This window comes from Pteropus alecto, unplaced genomic scaffold (genome assembly GCF_000325575.1).
Source record: "Pteropus alecto unplaced genomic scaffold, ASM32557v1 scaffold45, whole genome shotgun sequence".
NCBI classification, from domain to species: Eukaryota; Metazoa; Chordata; class Mammalia; order Chiroptera; family Pteropodidae; genus Pteropus; species Pteropus alecto.
The window spans coordinates 20108467-20120231 of NW_006442491.1; the positions used below are offsets into that span (position 1 = coordinate 20108467).

General features: G+C 38.7%; 1 protein-coding gene across 2 annotated transcripts in view; it reads right to left on the minus strand.

Moving 5' to 3' along the window:
- The window catches only part of CDK5RAP1 (CDK5 regulatory subunit associated protein 1), a 30386-nt gene extending 18846 nt beyond the window's left edge, over positions 1-11540 (minus strand). Inside the window, exons 1-7 of one of the 2 annotated variants that reach the window (XM_006921720.3) lie at positions 11387-11540; positions 8525-8855; positions 6716-6819; positions 6182-6216; positions 5023-5123; positions 2980-3190; positions 1461-1581 (exon numbers count right to left, since the gene is read on the minus strand). In XM_006921720.3, the coding sequence (XP_006921782.1) occupies positions 1461-1581; positions 2980-3190; positions 5023-5123; positions 6182-6216; positions 6716-6819; positions 8525-8834 (882 nt within the window). In that variant the 5' untranslated portion in view covers positions 8835-8855; positions 11387-11540. Of the gene's footprint in view, positions 1-1460; positions 1582-2979; positions 3191-5022; positions 5124-6181; positions 6217-6715; positions 6820-8524; positions 8856-11386 lie in introns of those variants that run through there. The other variant, XM_025039940.1, reaches the window with a different exon arrangement.
- Between the last annotated feature and the right edge of the window lie 225 nt (positions 11541-11765).

The following is an 11765-nucleotide window of genomic DNA, read 5'->3' on the forward strand; positions in this document are numbered from 1 at the left end:
AAAGCAAATATAGCAAAATGTAACAATTATTAAATTTAAGTGATTGTTACCTGGAGAAGAGGAGTCACAATACTATTCTCTCTTTTCAGAGTATTTAAATGTTTTCATATAAAAAATGAGGCTTTTTAAAAGGCTGCTTTCTTAAACAACTTCCCATCAATAACCATTGTTTGAATGAATAAACATTCTGTTAAAGGAACAATATTCTCTGTAACTGTAGTCTAAAAATCTAAATGAAAGAAATAACTTTTAAAAAGTTACTCTAAAAGGAAAAAAAATATTAAGTGACTAACAGATACTTTAAAACACAGTGCAGAATCTTAACTTTTCACAAGTCAATGACTTTGAATTCACTTCCGATTCGCTTTAATGTTATTAAGTTCCTTCTTTTATATGCAAATACTTTAGAAAGGTTAGGGAGTTTTTCTCATCACCTGAATCTACCTAATGTCTCTATAGAATGGCTCTATCCTAAAGGAGTGAGGAGTTTTGGTACTGTAGGGGAGCTGGAAGAGGAAAAGAAGGAGACAACTTTAGACAGGGAAGCACTTGGAGAGGTAGGACATGGGGAACAGAATATCTCACAGCACCTGTGAACAGTCAGGGACCAAATCAGGAAACAAGAATCTGAGGATGAGGGAAGAGAAGAAGTATTGCCAGAGTGTAGGAACAAAGGCAAACTGCTGACTTAGAACTGGATCAAGGGCCAGCTTCCCATGGTTCCTGAGCCAAGCAAGGAAACAGGGAAACTCTACTGGGAGAAAAGCTCCATATTCTCGCTTATTGTCCTATTCTGCATGGCTGGAAGATTTGGGAGAGGGTCAGGGAGAGACCACCTCAAGAGTTGAGAGACTAGCTCCCAACAGGAAGAAGACAGCAGATATCTCTCTTCTGGCCTCTGATCTGATTCACTACCCTCATCTATTCTCTGTCCCCCAACTAGCGAGCTGGACCAGTGGTAAAATGAACAAGTGATGTGGGAGGTTTCCCTAGAATAGACACAGAGATTAATAAATCAATCTCTGAAAAATTACTATGTGCCAAATAGTTTAAAAACATTTAAACTACCATATCTTTCCAATAACAATCCTTCCAATAACCTAGCAAGGTAGTTAATATTTCATTCCTCTTTCAAAAGTGAAGAAACTGTATTTCAAAGAAGGCAGTTAAATGACCGGTGCCAGGGAACCAAGCCAGAGAATGGTGGAGCCAGAATTCATACTCAGTCATCTGATTCTAAACTCATGCTCTCTCCATTCTACTGTGCCGCCTCCTAAGCAAATGTCACGATCTGCCTATAATTCATAAGCAGCAAATCAAAGATGTACACCCAGGTATTTCTTTCTGGCCAAGTACGGTTCTAAACTTGTACAGTTAAAGACGGCACAGGCTGCAAAATTAGGAAGTTGTCTCCATCCTCTCAAAAACACACTCTCAGTAAGAAAGCCAGAACTTTTCACCTGCTCAGAAAGCTTCCTCACTTCCTCTAGAATGGAGGCAACAGGCCGACTCCTCTCTCGGCCACGCGTGAAAGGGACAATGCAGTAGCTGCACATGTTGTCACAACCTCGCATAATAGACCTGGGGAGAAAAGCACCAGAACTTAATAACAGCAGTAACATGTCTTGGTCCAACCCAAGGAGCAGGCCACAGCTCTGTTAGCATTACCCTTTGACTCTGAATTCTCTTGACAGCCTGCTCACACTGGACCAATCTGAGATCTAAGAAATGCTAACACAGACATTTTTTATCTTTAAAAACTAGTATCTAACCCCAGGATATAAATCAAACATTAAATGATGGATATAGTGGTTACCCTGAGGGACCACAGTGGTGAAGGAATGGGGTAAGACATACCACACCTGGCTTTCTACTGTTTATATTTATATATTGTTTGAACTTTTTACATCCAGACCCCAAAAATATAAAGTGTACATAAGGAGCAGAGATCTTGGATTTAAAACATACTTACTTCTGGGCCAAATGCTAGGTATGTAAGTTAAATCATTTTCTTTCATTTGCATCCTGTATATGAAAGCCTCAATTTACCTTAGGGAGATAATTACTGATAGACATGTATCAAAGATGTTCACTGAAAAATCATTAAATGTTAGCTATATTAAATAATAAATAATTAAGCATTCTAACGACTGAGTATTGGATAGCCATTAAAATGAGAGAGATGGGCAACTTTTTCTGTAAAATACTACAATAAATATTTTAGATTTTGCAGACCATATAATCTCTGTCACAACTATTCAATTCTGCTACTGTAGTGGTGAAAGCAGCCGCGAATATAAACAGATGGGCATGGCTATATTTCAATAAAACTTTATTTACTAAAACAGGCCAATTTGCCCATCTCTGTTACAAAACAAATTTAATAACATAAGAAACATTCATTTTAAATGAGAAAAAGATTATAAAATCAAGTACACCAAAAGCCAATTTTTACAAACACATACAAAAAGCATACACACATAAGCACAAAGAAAAGGACAGCAATGATATACACCAAAATGATAATAGTTTGTCATTAGGTGGTAGGGGTATAGGTAATTCTTACTTTCTTCTTTATGTTTTCATATCTTTTCTACACATTCTTCAATTAATGTGAACTATTTTGTCACCAGATCTTTACTTCTTTTTTTAACTTAAAATATCAGGGGAGGGAAAAAAAGAATCAGTAAAGCCCAAGGTATTTTCTTAAGTGAAAAAATAAGAGTATAGAAGGGAGGGTATATGAATGCATAAGCAAAAAAAAAAAAAAACTTCTCAAAAGATTATACAAGAAACTACTAACACAGCTGCCTCTGAGAAGTAGCCTAGGAGATGGGATGACAGGTGTGAGAGAGAGTCTTATATATCATTTTTTGTCTTTTGCACTATGTGCATGTATTATTTTTTTAATGTAACAGAATTAACATGTTATTTTAAAAGTGAGAAAGTTTACTCCCTGTCTCTTGGTCAGTGACTCACACAAAGGCAGATGTAGCATTGAGGCTCGTCTGGACTGGCATGACATCGGCATAGGTCTCATCCAAAGAGAGCAGCACGTTAGCAGCTTGCTGGCCTGACTCGGCAACAGCCAACAGCCGAGGAAGGTCCCGATAGGCATCCGGACCAGCCAAAATATCTACCATTTTTTCTCTTTTGAGGATCTCCTCCTTCAATCTCTCAGCCATACAACCTGAGAGGGAAACAAAATAAGCATGTTCTCAAATTCATCAGGTCTTATAGCTTCTCAGTACACAGTATCTCCAGCTGGATCAGAGACCAGGGCACAGAAACCTCTCTAATAGTTTAGCATCATCCCTTAAATTAGCCCAACACTTCCAAAGCACTGGAACCTGCATCTTCCTATACAAGAAAACCACTGGAAAAGGGCTCAAGAGCAATTCAATTAAATGCCTAGAAAAAAATTAAACCACCATCCAAAAACCTTTTTACGTATGAACCACCTCTTTTCTCAATTGAAAATTTACTTGCCACAAAATATATATATATTTTTTGCTCAGGAACTTATTTTTAAAAATAAAACTTACTTATACACAACTGTACTTATACTCTTTATCTCTCTTCTTGCCCAAAATACTTACTAAAACCTATAAGAAATGAGTTAACCATCCATGCTGGTATCTTCCATATCTTAAAAAAATGTTATTAGTAAAGCTATCAAATTAATAAAAAGTCCATTTTATTACAAACACCCTTTGAAAACATGTGTTTAAGAACTATTCTTGGTTATACATCCATGTTCACAGCAGCATTTGTCACCACAGCCAAAAAGTGAAGCAACCTAAGTGTCCATCAATGGATGTAGTGTATATACATACAATGGAATATTATTCAGCCTTAAAAGGGAGAGAAATTCTGACACATATAGATGAACCTTAAAGACACTATTCTAAGTGAAATAAGCCAGTCACGAAGGATAAATATTGTATGATTCCATTTATATGAGGTATCTAGAGTAGTCAAATTCATAGAGACAAAAAGTAGAATGGTGGTTGCCAGAGGCTAAGGTGAGGGGGCAAATGGGAAATTATTGTTTAATGGATAGAGATTCAGCTTAGGAAGATGAAAAAGTTCTGAAAACGGATGGTGGTGATGGTTGCACAACAATGTGAATGTACTTAATGGCACTGAACTGTACATTTTAAAAGAGTTAAAATGAGAGGGAGTTAAAATGGTAAATTTTATGTTACATATTTTACCATTAAAAAAACTCTTTTTGAGATTTCTCAAATTCCTAACCAACATACACCTAGGGACATCTACAACGAAAGAACTGAAATGCAACATTTCAGCTAATCCTTCCATCTTCCTGTATCACTTAGTACATTAAACTGTGTAATAGGATATGCTCCAACTGTGTTTTCACCCATCACAAGAAGAATTAATTTAACTATTCTAAAATGGACACAGTCTGTTTTAAAGTTAAAAATATTAACTACATTCTGGAAACAAAAGGGTACAAAGTTATTTTTAAAATATGCTTCCCAGCTATCTAGATGAGAGCTGTTCAATGAAACTTTCCAAGATGATAGAAATGTTCTTAATCTGTAGTGTTCACGCTGGAAGCCACTAGTCGAGAGTGGCTACTGAGCAGTCACTACATGGCTAGTGAGATTGAAGAAGTAAATTTTTAATATTATTTAAGCTTAATTAAACTGAAATAATGGCTACTGGCTACCATACGGGTCAGTGCAGATCTAAATCTTCACTTGGGCATGCTTCAGGAATCAGATTCCAAACTCTCCCCTATCCATAACTCTGTACCTCCATAAGCTATATTAGATTCCTGGAAGGATAGACCACTTTTTGAGTACTATTACTTCAAGGCACTATGAAAAGCCTTTTATGAGTTTTATCTCATTTAATCCTATAGCTTCTGACATAAAGTACAGGATAAAGATTTCTTCACACACTGGGAATCCAACCTCTAAGGAATACCCTAACACATATAGCTACATGGAGCCCAGGTTTCAAAACGCACAAAATCTGCAAATTACCGGATACCTAGAATCCCAATCCTCAGAGGGACTCGCGAGCGGAGCCGTTTTGTCTTCAGGACTTTAAGCTGATGTAAACGATTCCAGATGGTCTGTTCAGCCTTCTCCCTATAGAGAGCAAAAGAGATAGACCTGAACCTGCAAATAAACTACAGAGCAATCTAAAAGAGTAGGACAATGGGAAGAAAATAAAAATAACCTTCAACCCTTTAAATGATTATCTACCCTTTTGGCTTAGGGAAGGTAGGTAGGGAGGTAACTGAAGAAGCACCACTTGTTATAATTCACCATTCCTAGAATGACGCCTTCCTGTACATCTCCAAGTCCTGACAATCCTTTAAGCCAAACTCAAAAGCAATCTACTTCATAAAGCCTTCCCAGCTCTTTCCTCTGAACTATGCTATCACTTCATATTTTTCCCTGTATTTAGCAATTTATCCTTTTTATTGTTTGATTTTTTTTTTTTTTTTTTACCTAGTGCTTTCCACCAAATGTTAGAGCTATTTGTCTGTCTGTCTTAGTTTCCATATCAGCCTAAGCCCCTTAAAGCCGGGCTCTGTGAAAGGTTCATTTCTGAATCTCCCAAAGCATCTATTTCAGTATCTTGTAGCAGAGACTCTCAGAAGAAAATGTTGAATGAATTGGTAGTATAGCCATCTGAGGAAACACTAACACTAACATTAGCATATCTTGTACACATTAACTAAGTAAGAAACAGGGTATGTTCACCTATGATAAATGCCACCGATTTCTGTTCAAAAGAACTTGTCCCTCAGCCACTGACTACACCCTAATCCCTATAATGTGAACTACATCATAAAACATGTGCCATTAACTGCAAGAAAAACTTTAGGAAAAGTTGAGTGAGTCAGCACACTCTCAATTTCCTCATCTATAAATTGAGTTTGATGACAGCACTTATCTCTTAGAATCATTGTGAGAATTTAATTACTTAATAAATGTACAGTGCTCAGCACATGACCTGACAAACTGTATATGCTCAGCAAATGTCAACCAGTTCTATCATTACTGTCTCTACTACTGTAAAACTGCAAATCCATTGGTTCATCCTCATAGATAGACCAGCCTGGCAATGTTAGCGCTGGTAGTGCCAGATATTATTATATATGATATATTCACTCTCTAAGTAAAGAACAAATTCTCACCTGATAGAACATGTGATGAGAAGGATAACATCAGCCTGAGTGGAAAGAAAGGGAAAAAAAGAAAATGATGATCTTTAAAATTAGCCTTGTAAAATAACTGCCCACAGCCCTTTCTTTTTTTATTCTGGAAAAACATACATACCATTTGCCATTTTAACCAATTTTAAGTGTACAGTTCAGTAGAATTAAATATATTCACACTGTTGTGCAACCATCACCACCATCAACCTTCCAGAACTATTTTATCTTCCCCAACTAAAACTCTGTATCCATTAAACACTAAGTCCCATTCTCTCCCTCCTTGCAGTCCATTTTTAACTTAGTTCCTTGCATGAAGGTGAGTACCACCATAAAAGTTTCAAAAATAACTGAAACAAATGTATACCTCAATCTCATTGACACACTTTACTCAAAGGAACTCACTCTCACCAGGCTGTACCCTGTTCCTAAAACTGCATCCAAGAACTGGCACAAATGTAGAGAGTCTCACCCAAACCCAGGAAACATGGGGAAATACATAGGAAATATGTATACCTCTTGGAGGTTATTTGTCCTCAGGTAGCCATTCTTCTGTAAGATGGACCAGGCTATCTCCGTGTCATTCACATTCATCTGGCAGCCATAGGTCTCAAGGTAGACTGCAACAAGAGGGGGATTTCATGGTAGGCAGATAAATAGGGACTAATGTCTCAAACAGTCTCCTTCTCAAATGCCCCAGAAACACTTGACACAACTGATTATCCACTAAGTCCCCTCATACCTCAATTCTAAGTCATCCTTAATTGCCAGATGTACTACCAAATTAATGAGAACCTTTTAGAATAAAAGAAATACTACATTCTATATATACATCAATTGTAAGCCATGTCATTTAAAATATGGGGAAAACATGCACTTAAGAATCAAGGAAATATGGTTATAAAAACCATTAGAAAAGGGAAGGCTAGCTAACAGCATTGATTATCAACATAGGAAAAAAATAAATTTAAATCCACATGTTACACTCCTTCTCAAAATGAGGTCCTCCAGCCTCTGGAGGTAGTAGCAGTAGCCAGAGGGTACATAAAGCCACAAAATAAAAATGAGACAACTTCTTAGGGTAACTTCAAACATCTAAATGAAAGCAAGCAGGGTTATAATGACATAAAACACACTTTGCACCAAGTTTTAAGAACATCAATTTCACACTCGGGCAATTTAGTTAGCCTCTTCAAACTAAATTCCTATTTCAACCCCTGTCCCCATCAGCACACTTTAATTCAGAGACCCAAATAAATTCCAAATGGAGTTAAAAGTTGAATGACAAAGAATCATATGAAAACCAATAGAAAACAGCAGTAATTTTGAAAGAAAGAAAGGGAAGGAAAGGAGAGATGGGGAGGGAAAATCAGGATTTTTTTTAAAAACTTTCCTTGACTCAATTTCCTTGTCTAAAAAAAGAAAACACCAATATTTATGTCAGAGAGGGACTGAATGGAGCAACAAACTATAAAGAACTGCAAAATATCTATAAGGAGCCACAAGGTGTACATACTCCATGATTTACTAATTTAACTCCTAGTGATTCATTTTGGAAAAAAAAATTAAGAGAAACAATATCTACCTATCAATATCTATATCTATATCTCTATTCATAGAAATAGATAGAAATACATAAAGATAGAGATGAGACACTTATAGTATTATTTATAGTATAAAAATTTTGAAACAACATAATGTCCAACTATAGGGGACAGGTTGGAAAACATGGTACAGCACAATGTGATATTTTGTACTAATTTTTAAAAATTTAATTATGAAGGCTGTAGTATTTGGGAAAATGTTAAACAAACACAGCAACTTACAAATAATTTTCACCATATGATTGCAACCAAATCTTTAAGAATTATAAAAGAAATACTTTTTGAAACAGAGCAAAGGGGGAGAGGTCTGACTGTCCCTAATGTCTCTTCAAACAAACATTTTTTTCAAGGCAGTTAACTGATTGCATAATGTTTCTAAGAAAACCTCTGCCTAAACATAAAGAGTGAATTTCTACAGCGCCAATTGTGAAAGCTGCCTTATAATTAAGACAAGCTAAAAATCAGACCAGAAATTATAGGGTTTCCAAAGGTAACCAAAGAGGACTCCCCAGGACTCTATCCTCCAGTTGCGTGTACCAATACTATAAGTTTCTTTATATTAATGTTACTTGGTAGAGTTTAAAGTTCTATAACTTAGCAGCCTTCCCACACTGTAACCCTCCAAAGCCAAGTATGTAATAAAATAACAGTTAAGAATCAGGCCATGGAAGCTGGAAAAAGAGCAAAGCAGAAAGCCCAAAGAAAGAAAAGTAAAACCAACCTTTTCTCTGCCTCCCTAAAAGTTCATCCACTGTGAGATATGGGGGTGGGTCTTCCACTTCTGGAGAAAGCAGCTTCTCTTGAGGAACTGAAGCACTCCTTAAAAAATGCTGAAAAGTCGGTCCGGTGGCCAGTCTTGAGCTGAAATCCTTCCGAACTCCATCCTCCTGTTGCCCCTCTGGGCTAGGACATGCAGTGCTGGGAAAACTGCTGTGTGTTCTGCAGGTCCTGAGCAGCAGACAGGACCCAGAGGCCAAGGGCCCACACCTCAGACTCCTCTGCACTTGGAAGATACACTGTAAATGATGCATGGCACTAAAACAGCCCAAAGTCTGCAAAAGAATAACAGACATCACCAACATTTATTGAACACTATGTACAGGGCACTGCTCTAAGCACTTCAAGTGTATTAATACATTTAATCCTCAGGAAAAAAACAAGAAGATACTTTTAATAATATTATTATTATTATCCCTATTTCACAGATGAAAAAACTGAGACAATTTGCCCAACTTCACACAGTGGAGTTCCAGAGATGAGATACAAATCCAGAAAGTCTGTTTTCAAAACAAAGGTGTGGTAGAGATGAGATGAGAAGCCCTGACAAAATAAACTAGCACTTGGTGCCAGTTCCAAAGGCTTTAAGTATATTAATCCATAAAATCGTCACAGCAATCCTAAGCAAAATAGGCAGCAGACACTATTATTATTCCATTCAGAGATGCGAAAATAGACACAGAGAAGCTGAGGAACTTATTAATCCCCAACAGCCAGTAAGCAGCAGAGCTGGCTACCTTGCTACACCGACTCCCAATAGTATGAAAACCACTTAACTGTCTGAGGGCATCTTCCTTTGAGTTCATTCAAAAGTAAAGTATCTAACATGGAGTACAATATGTCTGGTCAGTGGCTCCTTCCACCATCCAAGAGTCTCAAATCAGTGTCTTCAAACTTCCCATCCATAGTTAGAGGGATGGAAAATGGCACAACTTTTGCAGAGGGAAATTTGCCATTTCCATCAAAATTACAGACACAAAAACCCTTTGACCAAGCAGTTCCATTCCTAGGTATTTACCCTACAGATATACCCTTACATGTGCAAAATGACCTATGTATAAGGATATCTGTTGCAACAATGTTTCTAATAGCAAAGGAATGAATGAAATGTAAATATCATCAATAGGTGACTAGATAAATAAGTCATGGCACATCCATACAATGGAATAAGATGCAACTGTTAGAAAATTAGACTAAACCTATACATAACAGAAGCAAGGAAGCAAAGGGCTAGATACTACCTATAGTATGTTATACTTGAATCTGTGGAGGAAGGCAGAAATATTAAGGTATAAATATTAAGAAATATTTGTAAGTGCTCACAACATCTCTAGAATGCATAGGAAACAGTGATTGCTTCCCAGGAAGAAACCTAGGTGATTCAAAGCACAAGAGATGGAGATATAATTTCCATCACATATTCTTAAGGGACCTCACATCTCTGGCCGGACTGCCTCACTCCAGCCACACCAGACATCTTTGTACTGATCTTCACTAGCTTTCTAGGCTTTTTTACATGCTGTTCTCTCTGGCTGGTATATCTTTTCTCTATTGACTTAGCCAACTCCTATGCGACTTTCTAGGTCTATACTTCCTCCTGGAAGACTGTCTTGAACACCATTCCCAAAGTCTAGGTTGCAGTCCTGCTCTGGATTCTCAAGGCCTCCTTCTAATTCTCTACTACAAGAGTCATTAAAGTATGCTGTTACTTACTACTTACACTTTTGCCATTCCTCATAAGCTGGGAGGTCCCTGAAAGCAGGAAACAAATCTCATTCATATCTACATCCTGAGCATCTCCCATTCTAGTAACTGGCTCATGGCAGGTGCTGTACATGTAAAATGAGCAGATGTGGCCTGTTACCTCTCCACACTGATCACCTGCTGTATATGCTACTAGCACTTCAGACAGGCAATGCTAACCTACCTTCGAGTGTCAGAGAACAGCAGACTTTTAGTGTGAGCTTTAAAGTCACCCATTTCTGACCCCTGTGGGACCTTGGGTAAGTCAAATTCCTGCCACTGAGCCATCAATTCCACATCTGTAAAATAAGGATATAAATAGTACCTACCTACCCCCATCCCAGAGATGTGAGAATTAAAAACCAAATTGGCATTCAGTAAGTTTTCAGTAACTTCACATCCAGAGCCCACACCCCATCTCTCATGGTGGTTATAAGCAGTGTGGTTAAGACGCTAGAGTTAGACTCTGACCCAACTGCTCCCTAGCCAAGTACCTTTGGGCACCTAGGAGCTTCTAAAACTCTGTGAGTTTCCATTTCTTCATTTATAAAATAGGGATAATAGTATCTACCTCCTGTTGGAAGGATGAAATATGATAGATAATACAAATAAAATGCGTTCATAGCACAATGTAGAGGCGTCTGTGGTAGAAGTCAGCAATAACCATGAGACAACAGCCTCATCTCAATATAAACATAAACACTAATGCATCCCATTTTATTGGGTGGTTTACAACTTTGTCAGTCGTGGCGCTAAAGGCGTCCCATGGATTACCGTATTTAACCCTCACAGTAACTCTGTGAGACAGGTTCTACTAACATCCCTAATTCACAGGTGATGACGCAAAGGCTCAGGGTTAAGAGCGGTGACTTGCCCAAGGTCACCGCGAGTAGGCAGAGGGGCTGGGATGCGAACTCCGACAGTATAACTCAAGGGTCCGCACCGTGACCACCGCGCCATCCTCCCCTTGAACACCGTGCATTTCCGGGCCTCCGCCGCCCCTGCGCCCCCGGCGCGGGAATGGGCGGGTGCGCAGGCCACCTCTACCCGACGCGCCGCTCACCTCCCGCAGCCTGAGCGCCCAGCGTCCAGCAGCCGAGGCTCCTCCCAGCTCGCGCAGTTCCCCTCTCAGCTGGTGCGGTACCCCTCACAGCTGTCCGCAGCTGCGCGCGCGCGCACGCACACGAGCGACTTTTGTTTCGCTGCGACTTCCGCCCGGGTGGTTCCAACGGAAGTGCCTTCTCTATACGGTCCGGGTGGGTCCAGGCTCCCGACTTTGAAAAACCTTCACTGCCCCGTGAACCATCCGGTACCCAGTAGCCATCCTGTGGCAACTGAGCCCTTGAAATGTGATGAGTGCGAGTTAAATGTGCTCTAAATGTGAAATACACTCTGGTTGTCGAAGAAACGATGCAAACTGTCTCATCAATAATCTTTATATT